This window comes from Spodoptera frugiperda, chromosome 13 (genome assembly GCF_023101765.2).
Source record: "Spodoptera frugiperda isolate SF20-4 chromosome 13, AGI-APGP_CSIRO_Sfru_2.0, whole genome shotgun sequence".
Lineage (NCBI taxonomy): Eukaryota > Metazoa > Arthropoda > Insecta > Lepidoptera > Noctuidae > Spodoptera > Spodoptera frugiperda.
The window spans coordinates 5,871,345-5,890,652 of record NC_064224.1 but is presented as its reverse complement, the minus strand read 5'-3'; the positions used below and the strand labels follow the sequence as shown (position 1 = coordinate 5,890,652).

Below are 19,308 nucleotides of genomic sequence, written 5' to 3'. Positions count from 1 at the left end.
ACTGTAGATACCTACCTATATACATTTATTTTACTAGGTTAAGGCCTTATGTCTAAAGCACGAAAACAGCGGATAGCCCAAATTAGTCTTCGGCTGGTTCGGGTTCATGAATTTTCGAAACAAACCTTATTAGTTAGGTAGCAACTAAAACGAAGGAACCAAAAATCTAAATTTGAAAACACCTGTCAAATTCACTTTGGGCACGACACCTTTGGGACAGACAACGTCAGTCAACAAACACATCAAGCAACAAAGCAATAGAAATGGACAAAAATACATAAATCCCTTCAAAGTAATAGATAAAACAAACATGTGATTCCATAACAAACATATGACTAATGTAAAATCTCCGGACGGCTAGCTATCATCATGGGGAAACAGACGCGAGTGGATCCACCAACCGCCACCTTTCCCTACACAATAACTAAGAGACTAAATCTTCTAAGCCAGCCCCGAAAAGGTTTCGTTGATACCTCAGATGGACCTGGCTACACACAGTCTGGTATCAGAAAATCCGCCTTAAATGGACATCCTTCTGATAGAGTCAATGATATTGCATGGCCTTGGCTCAGGTAAGTTTCTTTAGAAGTAGGAAACATTTAAGTACTCTCGTGTTCATTCTTCTGTGTCAAATGCTGAAGAGAAAAGAAAAAATTGAATAAATAGGGCTACTCATAGAATACGCTAGATGACTAACTTTTATTTTAATGTCCGTCTTGTAGATGATTTTAAAATATTAGACACGCTTTTTTGTTTTTTACGGAAGGAAACAAATAATTTCGAAGATTTATTGATTTGAAATATCGCGTGCGTATCTAAACTTTGATTCCTTTTATTTAAATATTGGTACCAGTACGACAAAATAAAAAAAAAATACGTGGCGAATATTTTTTCATTACTTAACTGATGGACTAAATCAATTTTTAATTGGCATACTCCCTCACAATCCTTATTAATCTAAGTTTCTAACAACCTCATTCACTTCCATCTATTATTCCAGGCGTTTGATGATAGTCAAAAAGACGTACAGAAACAAATTTGATCAAGAACGTTTGGAAAAACTCGACCGTATGATTGAAGCGAGTAATGGAACCCTGTATTCCAAGCTAGCCCATTGTACTATAGACCTTAAGAGGCAGCAGGACGCTAAAGATTTTGGAAAGAAAAGAGGATGGACAGAGAGCGAGTGGAAGAAACACATGGATTATATCGGAACGGTCGCTGCCCCTAAAAAGGAGTTCCGACCACCGCCTGTAAAGGTTAGTTATAAATAAAAGCTAGATAACAATTGCAATGATTTGGATGTGATCATCGTGCCGCCGCAAAATTAAGGCCAAAACTCCCAGATGAGAAGTATGGAAAAAGTATAGTCGGGTTCCTCTGCTTTGTATTTAAGCACCTACTGATAACCAACTCGAAGACCTTTCGTAATTGGATAGGAAAAAAAAGAAGCTCAGCTGAGTCCCATGAACCCATAGACTTTTCGCTCTTGTACATTTACAAGTACTTACAACCTAAGTTAGTGTACAATTTAATGGAGCTCGTGTAGGCTTAATGGTTACATTAGATAAGTTACTTAAGGGGTTACTTAACTTTGTTCCTCTAAAAATATCATCATCATCCACACGCCACACGCTACGCTTAGCAAGGATACGCGTTTTTATAATAACTATAGCGAGACAGTGAGATATACAAAATTAACTAAAAATCACGGTTTACACACGTACATTAATGGAGAAAAGTTCTACTAATTTCGAGTCATAAAGTAGGCTGCGCGACGTCGCCACGTCTGCGCCCACTGCTCATGATGAAGAGTCCCTCTGTGACTCGAAACTAGTAGAGCTTTTCTCCATACGTGATATCCTACCCTTAGAATGAAAGTGACCGAATCAAAAAACTGAATTTTTTTCTTATGGTTGTAGAATATATTTGTCGAAAAAAATCGAATGTTACAGAAATTTTGAGTTAGTAAGTCACTTTCATTCCAAGGGTGCGATATATACGTGTGTAAAACATGCTTTATAGTTAATAAGAATTACGCATCCTTATAACGGATGACAGTTAACTCCTCCCTGAAACATAATTTTAATATTTTGCAGCGTGGTAAGTCCGCACCCCTAGAAGCTCTGATGCCAAGGATTAACGAGATATCATCTCCGCCTGAATTCAAGTGCTACAAGAGAGAGTCGAAGCAAATCTGGTACAAGGATCCAATTAAGGTACCTAACAGATTTTTCTATTTTATAACATACTAGCAAACCCGCCGAACTCCGTTTTGGCACCAATGATTCTCCTGTTTTTCCTGCTTTCTCTTGAATTTTTCCTGAATAAACCTCACGGAGCCCGAGACCTTTTCGACGAACGAAAACCGTGGAAATCGGCGTTCTGGAGTTATAGCGTCAGGAAGGAAAACCTGACTTATTTTTATATTATAGATTACTGATCACGCAAAGATTTCTTTCGTGTGGTATTCGAACCACACATGAACACATCACATCAACAGCCTGTAAGTGACCACTGCTGACCAAAGCCTCTTCTCGCATGGAGAAGGTTTGAGCATTAATCACCACGCTTGCTCAATGCGGGTTGGCGGCAGATTTCCTCATGATGTTTTCCTTCACCGTTTGTCAGTGGTGTTTAAATAATCTTAGAAAGTAGGTACGTATAACTCGGAAAAAGTCATATTGGTACTTGCTGTTGATAGGTTTCGAACCCACACTCTCATGCCTGAGAAGCGGTCGTCTTATACCTCCGGGCCACGACATACAACGGGATTCAAACCACGCTCTCAATATTTTTTTCTGGTATCATATACTTTTTCTTTCAACACCAGGTCCCACCCGCTGCCCTCAAGTACCAAATATCGGATCGAGTTAAGAAGCTAGCCGCTCCGAGGAGTTTACCTGATGCATGAACAGCATCATTTGCGAAGACCACCCCAGCCATCATCATCGTCAACCTACCGTATCAATCGTAATCATGTGAATACTGCTCAAGTGAAGTGAAGTTAAGGACTAGAAACGAAGCCTCTGTATAACTTGTCTATCCATAACAAAACCAAACAATATTCTCAAAGATAAACATGCTTCAAACTACAAAAGCATTTAATTTTTGTTAGCATGCTACGGTCTATTCAGTTTACTCGAGTTTGACGAAGCTAGTCTTCATAAATACCAACATTAACACGGTCAAAATATATTAACTTTTTTTTTAACTACGCGCCAATTTACATGTTCATGTACTCTTAGTATAAGTTTTGCTTTACGTTTAAAGTAATAGAAACGAGAGCGCAGTCACAGCTCCGATTGGTCGGCTCAAATAAACCAACCAAGCACAGAGCCGAACGCAGTTTCGTTTCGATTAATTTAAATGTAATGAAAACTCGTACTAAGAGCTTTGATTTGCTATTTAATTTTCCTTTTGACGTGTCCAAACTTGACATTTATGAAGCAGAATTCTAGTCTTCTCTGGATCTTCGCGGGCTTGATCTGAATATAGTTACACTAAGTACAAGTTGTGTGAGATCAATATAATTTAAGACGAAACTTTCCTATAACCGTTCTGTTGTTTTATTTGTTTTTTTGATGCAGAGATAAATACTACGAAATATCGCATCCAATGCACAACCTAAATAATTAGGAAATAGAAAATAGCACAATACCTAGAAGCTTTGGATCATATCACACAACTTATTGAATAAAACCAAGTTGATTATTTTTTTATGTTTTTATGCCCGGTTTACATTATTCCAGTCCAGCGATCCAGTCCAGTGCTGGATTGCTTACTGGAAAAATGTAAACCGGCACTGGAATGAACTGAATCCAGTAAGCATTCCAGTCCAGTAACTGGATTCGTGGTCTACTTTTCGGTCCAGTGCGATCAATCCAGTGCAACTGGAATAATGTAGACGGCCAATCCAGTGCCATTCCAGTGCTGACGAAGTACACACGTGTTGGTTGTTTTAGCGGACTTTTTTTGCGAAGACTTTTTCTTCAATCGATTTAACAATGGTGAAGAAGTTATCTGAAGACAAAACTATAAAGTTTGTCTCTATATACAGAGATAATCCGTGTTTATGGGACATAACATCAGAAAATTATAAAAACAAAGCTATACGTAAAACTGCTTTGTATGTGCAGTTTGCAGTGCAACAGTTTTGCAAACTTGCAAAACTGTTCCTTTTTTTAGTTCCTTATCAACCTCATTAATAACTTCTTGTACCAAGAGTGATTGAACACGTTTAAAACATTTTCGAAACTGATCTTTTCTTAAAATCATTGTCACTGTAGTGTTCACACTTTAACGGCTTCTAAATAACTGGAATAATGTAGACGCAACAGATCCAGTCCAGTAAGCAATCCAGTACTGGACTGGATCGCTGGACTGGAATAATGTAAACCGGGCATTAAACGTTGCCCCACACAAGGATTTCCTCCTATGTCGTGGGTGCGTCTACAAAATATACAATGTGATAGGCGTCGGACTTCTAACCCGTTAAGGTTGAGTACTACATCTAATTTTATCGACAAAAAAAAAATATGGGGGGTTGAACCCCTAATTGAAAATATAGGAAAATAGTGATTTTTTTCGGTAAAAATAATTCACAAATGTTTTTTTTTTTCTCACCAAAACATTATCAAACATATGAAAAAAGTAATGAATTAGTTAGCCAAGGTTATTAGCTACCGTTTGTCGTTTTTTTTTTGTTTCTGCGATGCATAAAACCTTTGATATCAAAAAAAGTAAAAAAAATATTAAAATAGCCATAATTTTTAGGGGGAGGGGATTCGACCCCTTCGACCCCCGACTTTTGTCGATAAAATTAGATGTAGTACTAAGCCTTAACGGGTTAGAAGTCTCACCCCTATCACATTGTACAATTCCATATACACGTAGCACCCAGACCCGGAACAACAATCTGTTGATCACAGAAGGAATTGTTCCGTGCGGGAATCGGAACCGCGACACGTTGCAAACTAGCCAATTGCCCAGCCACCGCGTCAACCGCGCAATCTCATTTAATATAGTTACCTACACATTAAAAATTTGCTGAAGCTCATCGTATTCACAGATTTTGGTACATGCCTATATCACCCTGGTGCATTGAGACGAGAGTCTTTGTTTTTGAAGACACATATATTGTTAATGAAAACCCTTGAAAAAAGGCACTATGGATAGCAATAGGTAAGTAGAGACAAGCAGGCACGATTATTTCTTTGAAAGCAGGTGACGGTCGAAATAGAGACTGCCTCGTACATTGGTAAAGCTCTAAATGCTACTCAAGAACGATTGAGATATCAAATTAATTCTCCGCTCCAGGTAATTCTCAATTGATCCGGAGCTGCGGACTACCTACCGGGTTTATCGGGGCTCCGGCTTGTAAAGCAGGAGTAGGAAGGGGTTGTTTTTAGTCAGTAAGAGTTTGAAACTCCTCGCCTCGGGCGGGAGAAGTAATGAATGATTTTCCCCCTTTAAACAAAAAAATAATAAAATAAAGGTAATTCTCAAGATCAAGCAGTCTCCTTACTCCTTAAAAAAAATCGTATCACAAAAAAGTAACGATAAAAATGTCTCTGCAAAACGTGCTGTCATGACACATGAACGTCAAAAACAAAAACACTCTTCAAAATGGATAGCAAGGCCACATAAAGGAAATAGTAACATTATCATCTACACAATCATGTAAACATCAGAATCACAGCCGCAACCATCAACCAACCAACCACAGCAGGACAACTCTCTTAACAGTTAGCAAAATGGGTGGAAAATATGAAGTCCCAACCTCCACGTTTCCATATAAAATTTCGAGACGCATTCAGTGTCTTAGCTTACCGAGGAGGTATTACATGGATAGCTATGAAGGATCCATGCCGCAGTACACGAAGTCGGGCACAAGGCAGTCTGCTTTGACTGGGCGAATTGTTGACAAAAGTAACGACATGGCTTGGCCGTCTATTAGGTAAGATTAACTATACTTCTCTTTTTTAAAAAAAAAAACCTTGCCCGACACTACTAGCTACTAGCATTCTCTCCTGTGTCGTATTTGCGTTTACAAACATACAAGTTCATATGCACATGACACCCAGACGCGAAACAATATTTTTTGGAACACACATAGTTGCTTCCGTCACCTTCCGTGCGGGAATCGAACTCTCTACATGTTGCACGGCAACCAATTGCCCAGCCACTGAGGCAACCATGCAGTATCAAAAGTATTGTTGAAAAAATCTATCAAGCTTTGACGCAAACGCAGAAGCAGATTGCTTTAATTTTTCTAAGACTAGGTATCGTATCTTACATAGGTACAATCGACAAGGTAAGCTAAGACTGGTCAGAAACTACTTAGGTACTAAGTATTTTTTCATTAGTGAATTCTCTTTTGAGCTGGACGTCTACTTACTTGATTATTTACACATCATCGGCATGTAACTGTCCCATTACTGAGAAAAGGCCTATTTCTTTTTACACGGAGAAGGAATCAGCAATTGGTAGGTAATCACCACACTCGCACTAGCCGGATTGATTACAAACTTATAAAAAGTAGAAAAAACATATCAAACATATAAACTTAGAAAGTGGGTACATACGAGTATACCTTGGACTTGTCAGGTTTCAAACCTCATGATCATTACCTTCTGGGCTGTAATAGTTACTCAGAGTCATTTAATGGTTACTTAACCTAGGCCTTAACCATTGTTTTAGATACAAAATCGTTAAAGAATTGTAGAAGTAGATAATCATTAAATGTCTCTGTGTGTGGCATTTAGATGTAGACAGTTATTTTAGTCCTTCTGATTCGGAGCTGCGGACTACCTAGCGGGTTTACCGGGCTCCGACTCGAAAAACAGGAATAGGAACAGGGTGGTTTTTAGTCAGTAAGAGTTTGACGTTCCCTCTCGCCTCGCCCAAGGTGGGAGAAGTCATTGGGTGATATTCATACCCTTAAAAAAAGATCTTATGAAAAATTTATTTTTGTTTAAATATAGTAAGTACATACCTTTGTATTTCACTTTTGAATAATCGGTTCAATATTTTCTAGACGTCTATTAATCTTGAAAAGGATGTACAAGAATAGATTCAGTCAAGAACGACTGGAAAAGATAGACAGAATGATCGAAGCATCCAACGGCACGGTTTACTCGAAGATGGCTAATTGTACTATAGACCTTAAGAAAATGGACGCCAGGGATTTAAAAAAGAAGAAAGGGTGGACCGATACAGATTGGAAAAGGAAAATGGAATATATTTCTCAAATCGCTGAACCTAAAAAGGTGTTCCAGCCACCGCCGGTTAAGGTATGACAATATTTTACCTAAAATAAGTACATACATATTCTTGTATGTATTCCTTTCAACCTTTATTATGAGGCAACTGATGCCTGATGATGATGATGAGACTGCCTCGTTGGTCGAGTGGTCGCAAGACGACTGCCGAACAAGGGGTCTCTGGTTCGATTCCCGGGTCGGGCAAAGTATTACTGGAATGTTTTCGGTTTTTCGAAAATTTCTCACTCGCACGGAGTCTGGAATTGAGTCCAGTATATGGCAATAGGCTCGCCCCCTATTACATGGGACTTATAACACAAATGGTGAAAAGTGGGTGTACATTGTATAGCGGCATTACGTATCGTAATGAGCACCTCTGCCTACCCCTTCGGGGATAAAAGGCGTGACGTTGCTTTTTATTATGAGGCAATTGTGGCCTTCGTATGTGTCATACATTATTATCTAGTTATGGATTTGGTGTGACTGTTAATCTATTACTTGCAGGTTGCAAAAGACATAAATTGTTTACCCCTATACTATACTATAGCTTTACCTTCACTATGAAAGCACTTTGTCGGGCCAAGCATAATTAATTTTATATACGCGAAAACAAAAGAAATGAACTTGTGGAAAAAATTGTTTACTAAAATTGTTAACTATTCCAGCGAGGTAAAAGTATGCCATTGGAGGCTCTGATGCCGAGGATCGAGGAAATGAGTGTACCGCCCAGCTCCAAATGCTACAAGAGAATGTCACAAGAAGCCTGGTACAGGAACCCATTGAAGGTATACAACGCCATCTACGTTAAATTATTTTCTAATAGCTGTTCCCGCGACTTCATTCACGTGTCTATAATTCGCTGGGTGCGAAGTATAAGGTGGGGGAACCACGAAACGATCGCAGCGCGCGTCTTGGCCAAATAAGGAACAATCGGTGGCGGACGCTGTCACTTCTTACTAGCGAGGTTTACGTTTTTAGTAAATAAAGATGATTAACGAAGCTTGCTGCGTAGTTAATTGCAAAAACAATGGCAGAAATAGTGATAAAACAATCCTAAAACTAATTGTTTTCTTTTCAATGTTGTTTGTGGTTGGAAAATGATGTCGTGTCGTCACGTCCAGTTCCATCGTCGGAATCCAGTTTTTATGATTAATTTGGCCATGTTTAACTGAAAATACATAAAAGGATGGATTATTGAGAGCACAAGCACTCATAAATAATCGTCTGCTATTTATATGAAATGCATTATTCGATGAAATTTGCTTATTTCTTTACTTACTTCTCATGACGACAGCCATGAAAAATCCGTAACGTACTAAGCGAAATCTATTGATTGTGCCATTTTAGACGAAAAATAAAAATACTTACCTTATATAGATTTAGAATATCTATTGGAATAAATGTAAATTAAAATATTTAATTAAAATTGTTCGTTTGTAAATAACTCGTCGTCATGACAGCCGGGCATTTAACATTTCGGAGGCCACCGTAGTTGCAACCGCTAGTTGGCGCTGTCGTCGCGCACCCAGCGAATAATGACTTTTGACAGAATTTGGGATTTTTAATTAGTCTTTTCCAAGATATAGGTAGGTATTCTAAGGCTGTATAACAAATAATATTAAGTGAGTATGCGGGGGTATTGCACAACTCGATTCTCCCTAGTTCTATCCATCATCGAACCACAACACAATCGGCGAAGCGCCACCGCTTCGTAATAGGGGGGACCTTCTCACACAAAACGATTTCGGTTCAAGCTTCGTCGTGCGAACTGCTAGGGAGTGGAATTCTTTGCCGGAGTCTGTTTCCTAATGGGTATAACTTGGGTGTCTTCAAAGCCTGAGTAAATAGCTTGCTCATGGGCAGACGTGCTCCATCGTATGCCGCATCATCACTTACCATCAGGCGAGATAGCGGCCAAACGCCGACCCATCAAATATATATATAAAAAAGTAGTCAATAAATCGTCCTAACATATTTTTTTTTTAAATAAAGATGTTAGGCAAAGCGCACGCACGATGTGAGATGTTGTTTTTTTTTTTTTTATTACCATCTCAATGTATACATTTTCCAATTTACACAGTGACAACCGCACTAGGCACAGCCTGTATCGCGGCTGTCAATAATACAGCGTTTACCTTAGGACTAGTCTAATAGTAATTATCAAAGAAAACCTAAAATACAAAAAAAAAAGAAAAATATAGGAATTTCAAATAAAATGAGGTAATTAGGTGAGTGTGTGAATATGAGTGTATGCGTGTATAAATGTGCGTGTGTATATGTATGGATTTGTGTGTATATGTGTGAATGTACGTGTATGTGTATGAATGTGCGTGTATGTGAGTGTGTGTATGAATCTAACAGCCTGGTGTGCGAGTGTGAAAAGCATTAAGTTTACTATCGAATAGACCTTAACAACTGTTCAACTTCGTGATAATTTAAATTATCCAAATACTTGTTGGTTTTCAACTTTACTTCGCGTACGGTTTCATTTTTGAATTTACAGACCTTACAGATTTTGTTGAACAAATGTACGTGGACAATAGGCGTAAACTAACATTCTTCTCATAAATCTGTTTACAATTGACCAGGTATCGCCCCACGCCCTGAAATACGTGTTGACGGACAGAATGAAGAAGCTAGCCACTGCGAGAGCTGTACCCGCTGGGGACTGACTTCACTAGTTCAAACACAACACGAATGTAAAACGAATAATGACCGACAACGGTAACCAACGTTACTAAATTTTAAAAAGAAAACATGTTAAAGTTAGAAAAATAAAAAAGAAACTAGAAAACGTGATTTTTTGCAAAAAATACTTACTAATATGACTTGGTAGACGTTGTTGTCGTTATTCTAATAGTAATGTTCTGTACATGGTAATGCGTAATAGGTAACGTTGAAAAAATAAAAAAACAACCTTAAATAGTACATAATATGGTTTTATTTACATCCTCCAACTGATTGTATCTACATAAATACTTGTATATAAATGAATACTGAATTGTAATAATGTCACTATTCACAGATCGTTGCTTCTACATTAAAAGTAAAAATAAATAATGCTTAAATGTAGTTTTAAAAGAACACAAAGTGTTCAGGGATGATTTTGATTTTATGCTATAAGAACCAATGAAACGAAATTACACCGTAATATCTGTTGCTTACGATCGAAATTAGAATGCATTCACTAATTAATAATTTAATCATTATTATTAATTCTATTAGCGACGCACATGATGACGTCACCGCTAATTTTAAACGTTACTAAATAACATCAAATTGACTTTAACACCAACTCCAAAGAGTTCCCTTAACCCAATTCACGCCCCTTAAATGAATTTTGCTGCCAATGAATAATGAACGTTAATCCTATAAGAATAAAGTTCAAATTGTATTAAGTACTGTCGTCTCATTGGTTCTATTAGAAAAGTCTAGGTTTATGAAGTGGTGAGGCAGTGGATGACTGCGTTGGTGAAATCTTTGGTGGTGGACTGTCCTCCAAGGTCCTTCGTCCTCACTTTACCGTCTGTCAGTACCCTGTGGACAAAATATATGTCGTGTTGCAAATTAATTACGTAGGGGCCATAACTTGTTGTCTTATATTGTAGTTTTATATTGTAAAAATAAATACTCTCCAAACTAGTAGTTTTTCTCCATAATTTTACTTGTGTAAACCGTGATTTTAGTTAATTTAATACATCTCACGATAGTTGATATAAAAATTTTAAATGAAATACTTAGAACGTTCACTGAATGAATGTACATCTTGTAATCAAAGATATAACAAATACAGCTTTGCAAAGTATACCAAAATTAAATGAGTAAAAAAAACTCGAACTTTTAAAAGACATTTTTAAAAGATTGGCATATTAAAAAGGTCGTACAGAAAACAAATAAAGTATCAATTGTACATTGTAGTACATTATTTCAAACTCAAAATAGCAAAAAATACTAAATTGTTCAGTACAAAAAAGGCTTTTAACCCGTAGTATGCCGGGAGCGCAGATCTACGCGAGACACAATGAGTTTTCTATTGTATCTCATATATTATATAGACATAAAAGAGGTTAAGCATTCCTAGAAACAGTAATACGTACTTGTTGATGGCATTCTTGATCATCCTGGAGTATGGATGCAGGTTGACGTGCGCCAGTAGGTTGGCCGAGCACAGCAACATGGCGGTCGGGTTCGCGATGTTCTTACCCACCGCGCCGGAGAATATGTGGCGGGCTCCCTACAAACAGTAAGTAAAGTGAATAATTATAATAAGAAACCGTTGACTAAGCGCAAACTTGACTGGATTGCGCAAACTGTTTGCGCAAACTGGTTGCGCAAAATGGTTGCGCAAGTCAGCCACTGCGCAAAAGGTTTTTGATATTCTGAAAAGTCTAAGTTTAAACAGAAATCGACAACACAACACGCAACACACAGCAACAGTAAAGCCCGAATACTGAATTGCTACTCAATTTCAAGTAGTACTTAAATATCGTGCTATCTCTGTCATTTTATAAAGAATTGATAGGGACAGAACTAGTTTTGAGAGCGTCTTAAAATTGGGTAGCTTCTGAGTATTCGGACATAAATCTCTCCATGGAGAAAATATCCGTCTTACCTACCGAGCTACCTAATCAGTATAAACTCCAACCACTACGATGAGGCTTTTCTACTGTCTTTTATATCTTTCTGAACCCTTCCCCCCGTTTGATCAATCCCAATAGACTGGTAACACACTTGTAACTCCTCTGGTATTGATAACTAACCATCAGGTGATCCATCTACATGTTTAGTAACCATAAAGAAATGCTTTATTAATTGAGTGATTGACGCCCGAATACTGAAATGCTACTCAATTTTAAGGTGTACTTATGTGTGCTATCTCTGTCATTTACAAAGAATTTGTAGGTACAGAACTATTATACGAACTAAAATTGAGTGACGTTTGCAGTATTTGACCATGACATCAAAAATTTAAAGCAATGGCCATTGAACTCCTGGACAACTTGGCTTAGAGTAAACAGTAACGATTTTTCTTCTTTCCGTAAACTTAAGTAGAAGTACTGTATAGTCTCTTCTTTGTTAATTGGTGTGGGTTATATGTTTACCAATTTTTTTTTAAGATAATTGTATTGTACTATAATAACATGTAACTGTTTTTAGGTGCTCCCACACAGCAGTTATATAACGTTATACACCATTGTGTAACATTTATAATAGCATGTAACATACTCTACAACCACTGTTATAATTTGTTTAAACACAAATGTTATTGTTACACATTGTTGTATAACGTTATATAACCGCTGTGTGGGAGCACCTTTTGTCCCTAAAAAATAAAATAAAATAAGACTTTACCTGTTCAAAGACAGCGCACTCGGCGCTGTAGGAGGCGCCGGCGACGACTCCGGCGCCGCCGACGAGGCCACTGGCCAGGTTGTCCACGATGTTGCCGTACAGGTTCGGGGTCACCATCACGTCGAACTGGTTGGGGTTCGACACCATCTGCATGGAGCAGTTGTCCACGATCATCTTCTCGAACTGGAGACGCGGGTATAGTTTTGCCATCTGGAAAAGATTTTGTTTCCGTTAATCCAGTGTTTTTTAAGTCTAAATCGCCAACCCTTGAATCAGCGTGGTTATCAGTGCACACTTCTGTGTGTGAGAAGAGCCTTTTGTTACACTTATGGGTTGAACAGTGGCCATGAATATGATGAAGTCAGAGTCAAAATTATTTATTTCAAATAGACCGGGAAGGCACCTTTGAACGTCAAAGCAAATGTTACCATATATATAAAGAAAACAAAATGTCTATCTGTCGGTCAGTCTATTTCTAGTGGAGCTATTTGCTAAATCCAATATTAATGTGTTAACAAAATCAAATTGTACTTTAACTTAATCTTAAAAAACACTTTCGACTTAAAGTGGATCATAAGTGTTTATTATAAGGAGACCGAGTTACTCTCTTAACATATTCAAAAGAATTCCAAAACATTTAATAATCTCAGTGGCCTTTTGAATATATATTGGCCTTTCTTACCTCTTCACAGCTGCGCAAGAACAGACCGTCTCCAAGCTTCATGATGTTAGCCTTGTGTACTGCGGTGACCTTCTTACGTCCCATCTTCACGGCGTAGTCGAACGCAAACTTTGCAATACGCTCCGATTTAGCTGCCGTGATGATTTTCAAGCACTCTACTACTCCTGTAATGTAATATTAGAATAGTTTAGGTTTAAGATCCTAATGTACTGCTAAAATAGAGCTTATTTTCATTAGTACTAGGTGTATTTTAATCTAATTGATTCTGCGATTATGTGTTGAAGTGTAACTAATAATAAAAATGAGTATAGACACCTCAGTGCAAAGGTAAGCGTCCACAGGCCCGCATCGCACACAACGGATTTTAGTTTGTCTTGTATAGAAACTCATACAGCTGCGTCCAAGGATCCACATCGTACGAACCGCATCATCAGCAAAGCTTCATGCGATGCGTATTGATGACGTCATACGGAATGCACACGATGCGGGCCTGTGGACGCTTACCTTAAGTCACTCCGACCTTCTTTTATAGTACAATGAATTGTCGACCTTGTAATTTAGCAATAAAGTAAAAAATCAATTGACAAGTACTTACCAGGTACACTCTCGTGTTCCAGCGCGGAGTATTCTCCCTCGGTTTGCTCTCTGATGATGATGCAGTCGACGTCACGGTGCCTGCTCTTGACGTTGGGTAGGGACTTAACATGTACCACGTTAGCATACAAGTCCAAAGCGTTACGTAGCTTCATGTTCAACGTTTGTAGCTCTCCGGTGTGAGAGAAGTCCGGGGTGGCCAGGATACCCTGCGGATGTAAGGATATTTTAGATAAGTTACGGTTTTATTGTAACTTTCGTGAGACATACTAAATTAATTAGTCTAGTTCCTCGTCAAAACAGTACGTGAGTAAGCCGATAACATAATAATTAAGTTACGGTTGCTGTTTATGTATGACTATATTTCAACAAACAGCATTTTTAAGTGCCCACTGCTGATCAATAGCCTTTTTTTTACACGGAGAAGGATTTAGCATTCACCAAGCTTAAGCAAGGCGAATTGGCGATTTTAAACTTAATAATTAAAAGTTATAAGTCCAGGTTTGCTCGCCGTATGGTAATTAATGGTGTCTAAATAATGTTACTTGCCAGCCAACCACTATATACTCCTATAGTCATAAAAAGATTATCATTTTATTATTATATCATGATATTCATTTACCTTGATGCAGCACTTGTTCCTAGCGATGGAGTTGACGACATCTTCCAGCGGTGCGCTGAGCGTGGGGTTCACCTCGGAGAAGAAGAACGACTCGAAGTCCACCGGGATGTCAGCCGCCTAGAGAATATTTAATAGATTATATTATACTATAGGTTCAATAGTGTGTTAGAGGTCCAATGTATGTAGGTCTCTTGAAGTAAATGGTATTGTACTGTAGAGTACTGCTGCTTCATTCAATATAAAGAAGTTAACTTTAAAATAATTTCTTAACTTACAGACAGGGGAACATAGTTCAATATTATTTAATCATTTCATCGAAATACAATGAAATTCAAATCAGATCATAATTCTTTATTGTCTAGACTATTTATGTGTATAATTTAAGATAGTTTTACTTAAAGACACTAGGTTTTCGAAATAATAATTCGAGTTTCATTTTACATTAGGGATAAAGACAATTATAACTTCTGTTACTTTATCAGCATTTTCGACTTACCTTAAAAACTTCCTGTACCGAGTAGACCAGCTCAGGACCGACACCATCGCCGGGAATCAAAGTGCACTTAATGCGTCCCTCTGTCGAACTCGATTGCTAAACATTCAACAAACTTATTAAAGCAATTATCAATATTATTGCGACAGAAATAGAATACATATTCATTTAAAAAACAAACCGAGATGAAAATGTGTAAATATATATATTCTTTGTGTATTGTCTTCGGAACATAGAGCTGAAAAATGGGTATGTATAATAATTTACTGCTATCATTACTCTTTTACATCATTGCAGAAGTACCTACCTATTGTTAGACGACGAAAATCAACTAAATAAGCGTCTCTAATATAATCTGTGTTACCGACAGACCTAGCTATCATGTGTCGCGCTGTCAGCCGTCAAACGTGACAGATGAATATATTTTCCCGCGCTAGCCGTTTTCCGTTGTAACGGAGATTCAGTTCACTCGAATAAAGTTTTAAAACTGTTTAAGTGAAAAGTTTTTACTTAAAACTATTAAAACCTAATTCCCATATAACAGAGCTGATAAATTACTTCCTGATAACACAAATTCTTAGACATTTTTAATTTTTTAAATTGACATGACTATTATTTGCTCTGCTAAAGAATTAACAACTACCTTGGCACACGTGGCTAGTCATCAAACTATGAAAAACCAGTATAAACTGACCGTCGAATTTGCGAAAAGTTTATACAAAGAGAGACCATGGTTAACTGGTTTTGTATAGCTTGATTCTATTAGTTAGACCTAATAACATACATGTCGGTATACATATATGGCCCCTAACGAAAGAAAATAAATATTCTCAAGAATAATATTCTCATTTCTGATAGTTTTAAATACAATGTATACTCAGTATACTATACTGTTTAAACCACATTACATATGTGTATTTAGAAGATATAAGTTATTAGATATTAGATATAAGTTATCTGGTTTTAAAGTTCAGAATAAATTAGATAAGTGTTTACCCTTTAACCACCCAATTAAATATCAATTACCGTGCCCCAAGCACGCGATTACAAAACAAAAAATGTAGAAATGTTTAACATATTAACATAGAGACTCAGCGATCCCACAGTCAAACCATTACAACGGTTTTGTGGAGCTTAGTATACTATATGGAAAAGGAATAAATAAATAAAAGAAAATATCTGCTGCTGTATGAATAAAACGAAAAGATCAGGCTTGTTCTCTGTCGCAGCAATACGATATGAGAGGCAGGGCACTGAGATATGTCGCATATATGACAAAGGCGGTTATAGGGTTAATTATTCCCTATACCTAGACTCTAGGTCCTAGAGTGTAATCCTATACTTAAGTATTATCTATTGCACTACAAGTATTAATTTATAACACTTCATTCACGTGTCGTCAGCTAGACGCAATAACTACTGTAAATAATAATTAGCGAGACTATGAAACAATCGCTAGGACTTACAGCGTAATGTTAGATATACTGATAACATTATGAGGCCAGGTCAAACGGCGCATTTATCAATTCAAATGTAAATACTAACAAGAAAATAATATCTTAACGAGATCCGTGATTTTACAGTTCAAAGATTATTTGGCATGTAATTTACTTGTGTCTATTAGTCATTAAGGGAGGACATTCATCCAATTGTTTCTCCCGCCTTGGGCGAGGCGAGAGGGAGTGTCAGACTCTTACTGACTAAAAACCACCCCGTTCCTACTTCTGACCTTCGAAATCCTAGATTCCTTAAAATATAAAACAGTTGAATTTTTTGTAGAAATATTAATTTAAATCCTTGTGATTTCCTTCGGTGTCTTTTTCTTTTACTTACCGAAAATCTGGAAATATCTGGCAGTACTTAAAAAAGCATTTATCAGTAAATAATAGTTTAGGTGCATTTCACAATAGCAGTGAATTACACTACCATTTATGGTTAAATGACTCAATGTTATAGTTATCAACGGATTGGGCAACACATAGACATTGTAATGAGGTTGCATGCTACACATTAAACTCATTTCAACCCTTTGAACTGGCAGCTTATAGAATTTGAAAAAGGAATTTACAATTAACTTCCTTACCTGATATTTTTTTTAATGTTGCTAGCCTAATAAATTATATTATTGCCAAAATAGAATATAATTGCCAAAATATTCAATTGCCGAAATATAATTTTAGCTGTTTCATGAATTTTTCGATAATTTTGTCTGCAGTTTCAGGGTGTACAACTATTTCTAACATATATGTTATATATAACATCATGCTATATAGGAGGACCATCCTATTCTCTAATCGAATGTGTCAATTTTAAAAAGTGTGTGTGTTTGTTTATGGTAATGTATTGAATTATAATAGTCATCAATTTGTGAGAACAAATAGGACTTTTCTTAAATGAAATTCTTACAATTTTTAAAATATAATAGACAGTGTATATGTTCAGATTTATCAAATAAATTATTCTAATGTAACAAAAACATATAATTTCTTACTAAATTTTGGACCAAAGTATAAGATTGAATATAAAAGATGTAGCTGAAAGTGGGCATTAGAAGAATAGAATGGTGTCTTTTAAAACAAAATTAAGACGGACGGACGAACAAAATACGGAGAGTGGTTGCATGCATTACATTTCAACAATTCATAGCTTACGGATCATCTTTCTGTGGTTTTACAAGGAAACCTATTAAAATAACTAAATATTCAAATTAATTTAAAATATATAAATAGTACTTTGACATAAATTTTGAATACCAAATCAGGAACCAATATTTTAAATCATAATAAGTTTGAATTTTGAATAATAAACTATTTTTTTTTCTTTTATGCGAAAAGGTAATAAAGCAAGTTTTCTTTTTAAATGAAAATATTGAAACATAGTTAAATGTTTTATGTTACTTGAGTTTTTTTTATTTATGATCTTCTTGTTACTACAATTTGTCTCCTTTAAACTCGAAAATAGTGAGGGTGTTTCATTAAATCTTATTTCACGTAACTTGTATGAAAGTTCAAATAATAAGTAATTAGATTTATATTCTTTTCATAAACTTGCTTTATTACAGTAGACAGTGCGGTATTAGTAGACAGTTAGTATGCTCACCAGGGTGCTGATACTGTGTGGAGCGTAACATACGTTTTTGTCAGCGTTTACCGAAGTTGTGTGAACACCTTTGCCCATGTGGGTCATATAGGTTCCCTGTGAAAAGGACAAGATTAGATTTTGATTTCGATTTCAGCCATGACTGTGAAAAGGGTTAAAAAAATTAAATTGAAATATATTTTTTTACTGCAATTACTAAATTTCTACATACTCTCATGGTCATAGTTAACTAAACAAACATGAATAAAAAGTAAAATAAAATTAATTATACCATAACTTATAACTTTGGAGTTAAAATCAATATAGAGGAATGCCATTATTTTGCTTTAATATTGATTCAAATAAATGATTAAATCTATAACAAAAAAGTTATTGTTAAAAAATGTTTAGCTGGAGATAAAAAATAAATAGTGTCTTAACATGAGATTTAGACAAGATTACTATAGCACAAACATTACTATACCGTGGAACATTGTTAATTGTTAGTATTATCATATTTCGCCAAACAGGAAAATGAGACGCATATTATTATACTGCAGTTTCAAGCACTTGATATTATTAGCGTAGATCACGTGAGCTAGTTCGGAAAAAATCAATAAAATTATGCATTTCATCAAAACAATAACTTAGCCCACAACATGATAACGTTATATTCTCTAAATAAAACGTTACAAATTACAAACATTTGCGCAAAATGATAATAATTCACAACAGACAAGTTACGAAACAGACGGCTAGGACATTCTATGGTATCTTTGTAAAAAAACAATCAAATTCATACAATACCTGCATCAGCGCACGGCATACATTTCTGGTTAGGAGCGACATCGTTGATTTGTTTAAAACCTTTTTAAAAAGGCTATTTTATCACAAAATTATTTTTGGATCAGATTTTTGCAAAGACGTAACCTAACCTACAACGCGTTTCGTTACACAGAAAGTGACAGCCGCCAGCTGATTCCTTTCCGGGGACAGATGCAAAATGTTATTCTTTTTTTAGGAAATTAGTGACTTAATTAATTCCAATAACATTTTTTAAATATTGTGTTAATATAAGTGTAATCCTTTCACATCTATTTGTATCCAGTGCAATTATTTAATTTAATAGAAGTAGATTAATGAGTTTTACATGTGTTAGCGTATAATGAAACGTTGTTTTCATTGTAATTGCCAGGGTTCAAAATAATTTATCAATGGTATT

The 19,308-nt window shown here is 36.3% G+C and overlaps 3 protein-coding genes across 4 annotated transcripts; 2 read left to right on the top strand and 1 right to left on the bottom strand.

Moving 5' to 3' along the window:
• Positions 1–207: 207 nt before the first annotated feature.
• Positions 208–3,560, top strand: LOC118270422 (uncharacterized). The gene is made up of 4 exons (XM_035586005.2): positions 208–572; positions 1,001–1,259; positions 2,100–2,219; positions 2,834–3,560. The coding sequence occupies exons 1-4, from the start codon at positions 370–372 to the stop codon at positions 2,912–2,914; spliced, it is 663 nt and encodes a 220-aa protein (XP_035441898.1). The 5' UTR covers positions 208–369; the 3' UTR covers positions 2,915–3,560.
• Positions 3,561–5,576: 2,016 nt separating this feature from the next.
• Positions 5,577–10,147, top strand: LOC118270802 (uncharacterized). Its single transcript, XM_035586582.2, has 4 exons — positions 5,577–5,959; positions 7,040–7,295; positions 7,931–8,050; positions 9,854–10,147. The coding sequence occupies exons 1-4, from the start codon at positions 5,757–5,759 to the stop codon at positions 9,935–9,937; spliced, it is 663 nt and encodes a 220-aa protein (XP_035442475.1). The 5' UTR covers positions 5,577–5,756; the 3' UTR covers positions 9,938–10,147.
• A 36-nt stretch (positions 10,148–10,183) lies between these two features.
• On the bottom strand, positions 10,184–19,061 carry LOC118270799 (isocitrate dehydrogenase [NAD] subunit beta, mitochondrial). 2 transcript variants are annotated; one of them, XM_035586578.2, is made up of 9 exons: positions 18,894–19,061; positions 18,108–18,203; positions 15,012–15,107; positions 14,516–14,632; positions 13,895–14,102; positions 13,300–13,463; positions 12,618–12,827; positions 11,363–11,499; positions 10,184–10,802 (listed from the first exon to the last, which is right to left on the bottom strand). In XM_035586578.2, exons 1-9 carry the CDS (start codon positions 18,933–18,935, stop codon positions 10,703–10,705), a joined length of 1,170 nt encoding a protein of 389 aa, XP_035442471.1. In that variant the 5' UTR covers positions 18,936–19,061; the 3' UTR covers positions 10,184–10,702. The 2 variants fall into 2 exon arrangements, with proteins under 2 accessions (XP_035442471.1, XP_035442472.1); XM_035586579.2 differs by having other exon boundaries at positions 18,141–18,203.
• Positions 19,062–19,308: the final 247 nt, after the last annotated feature.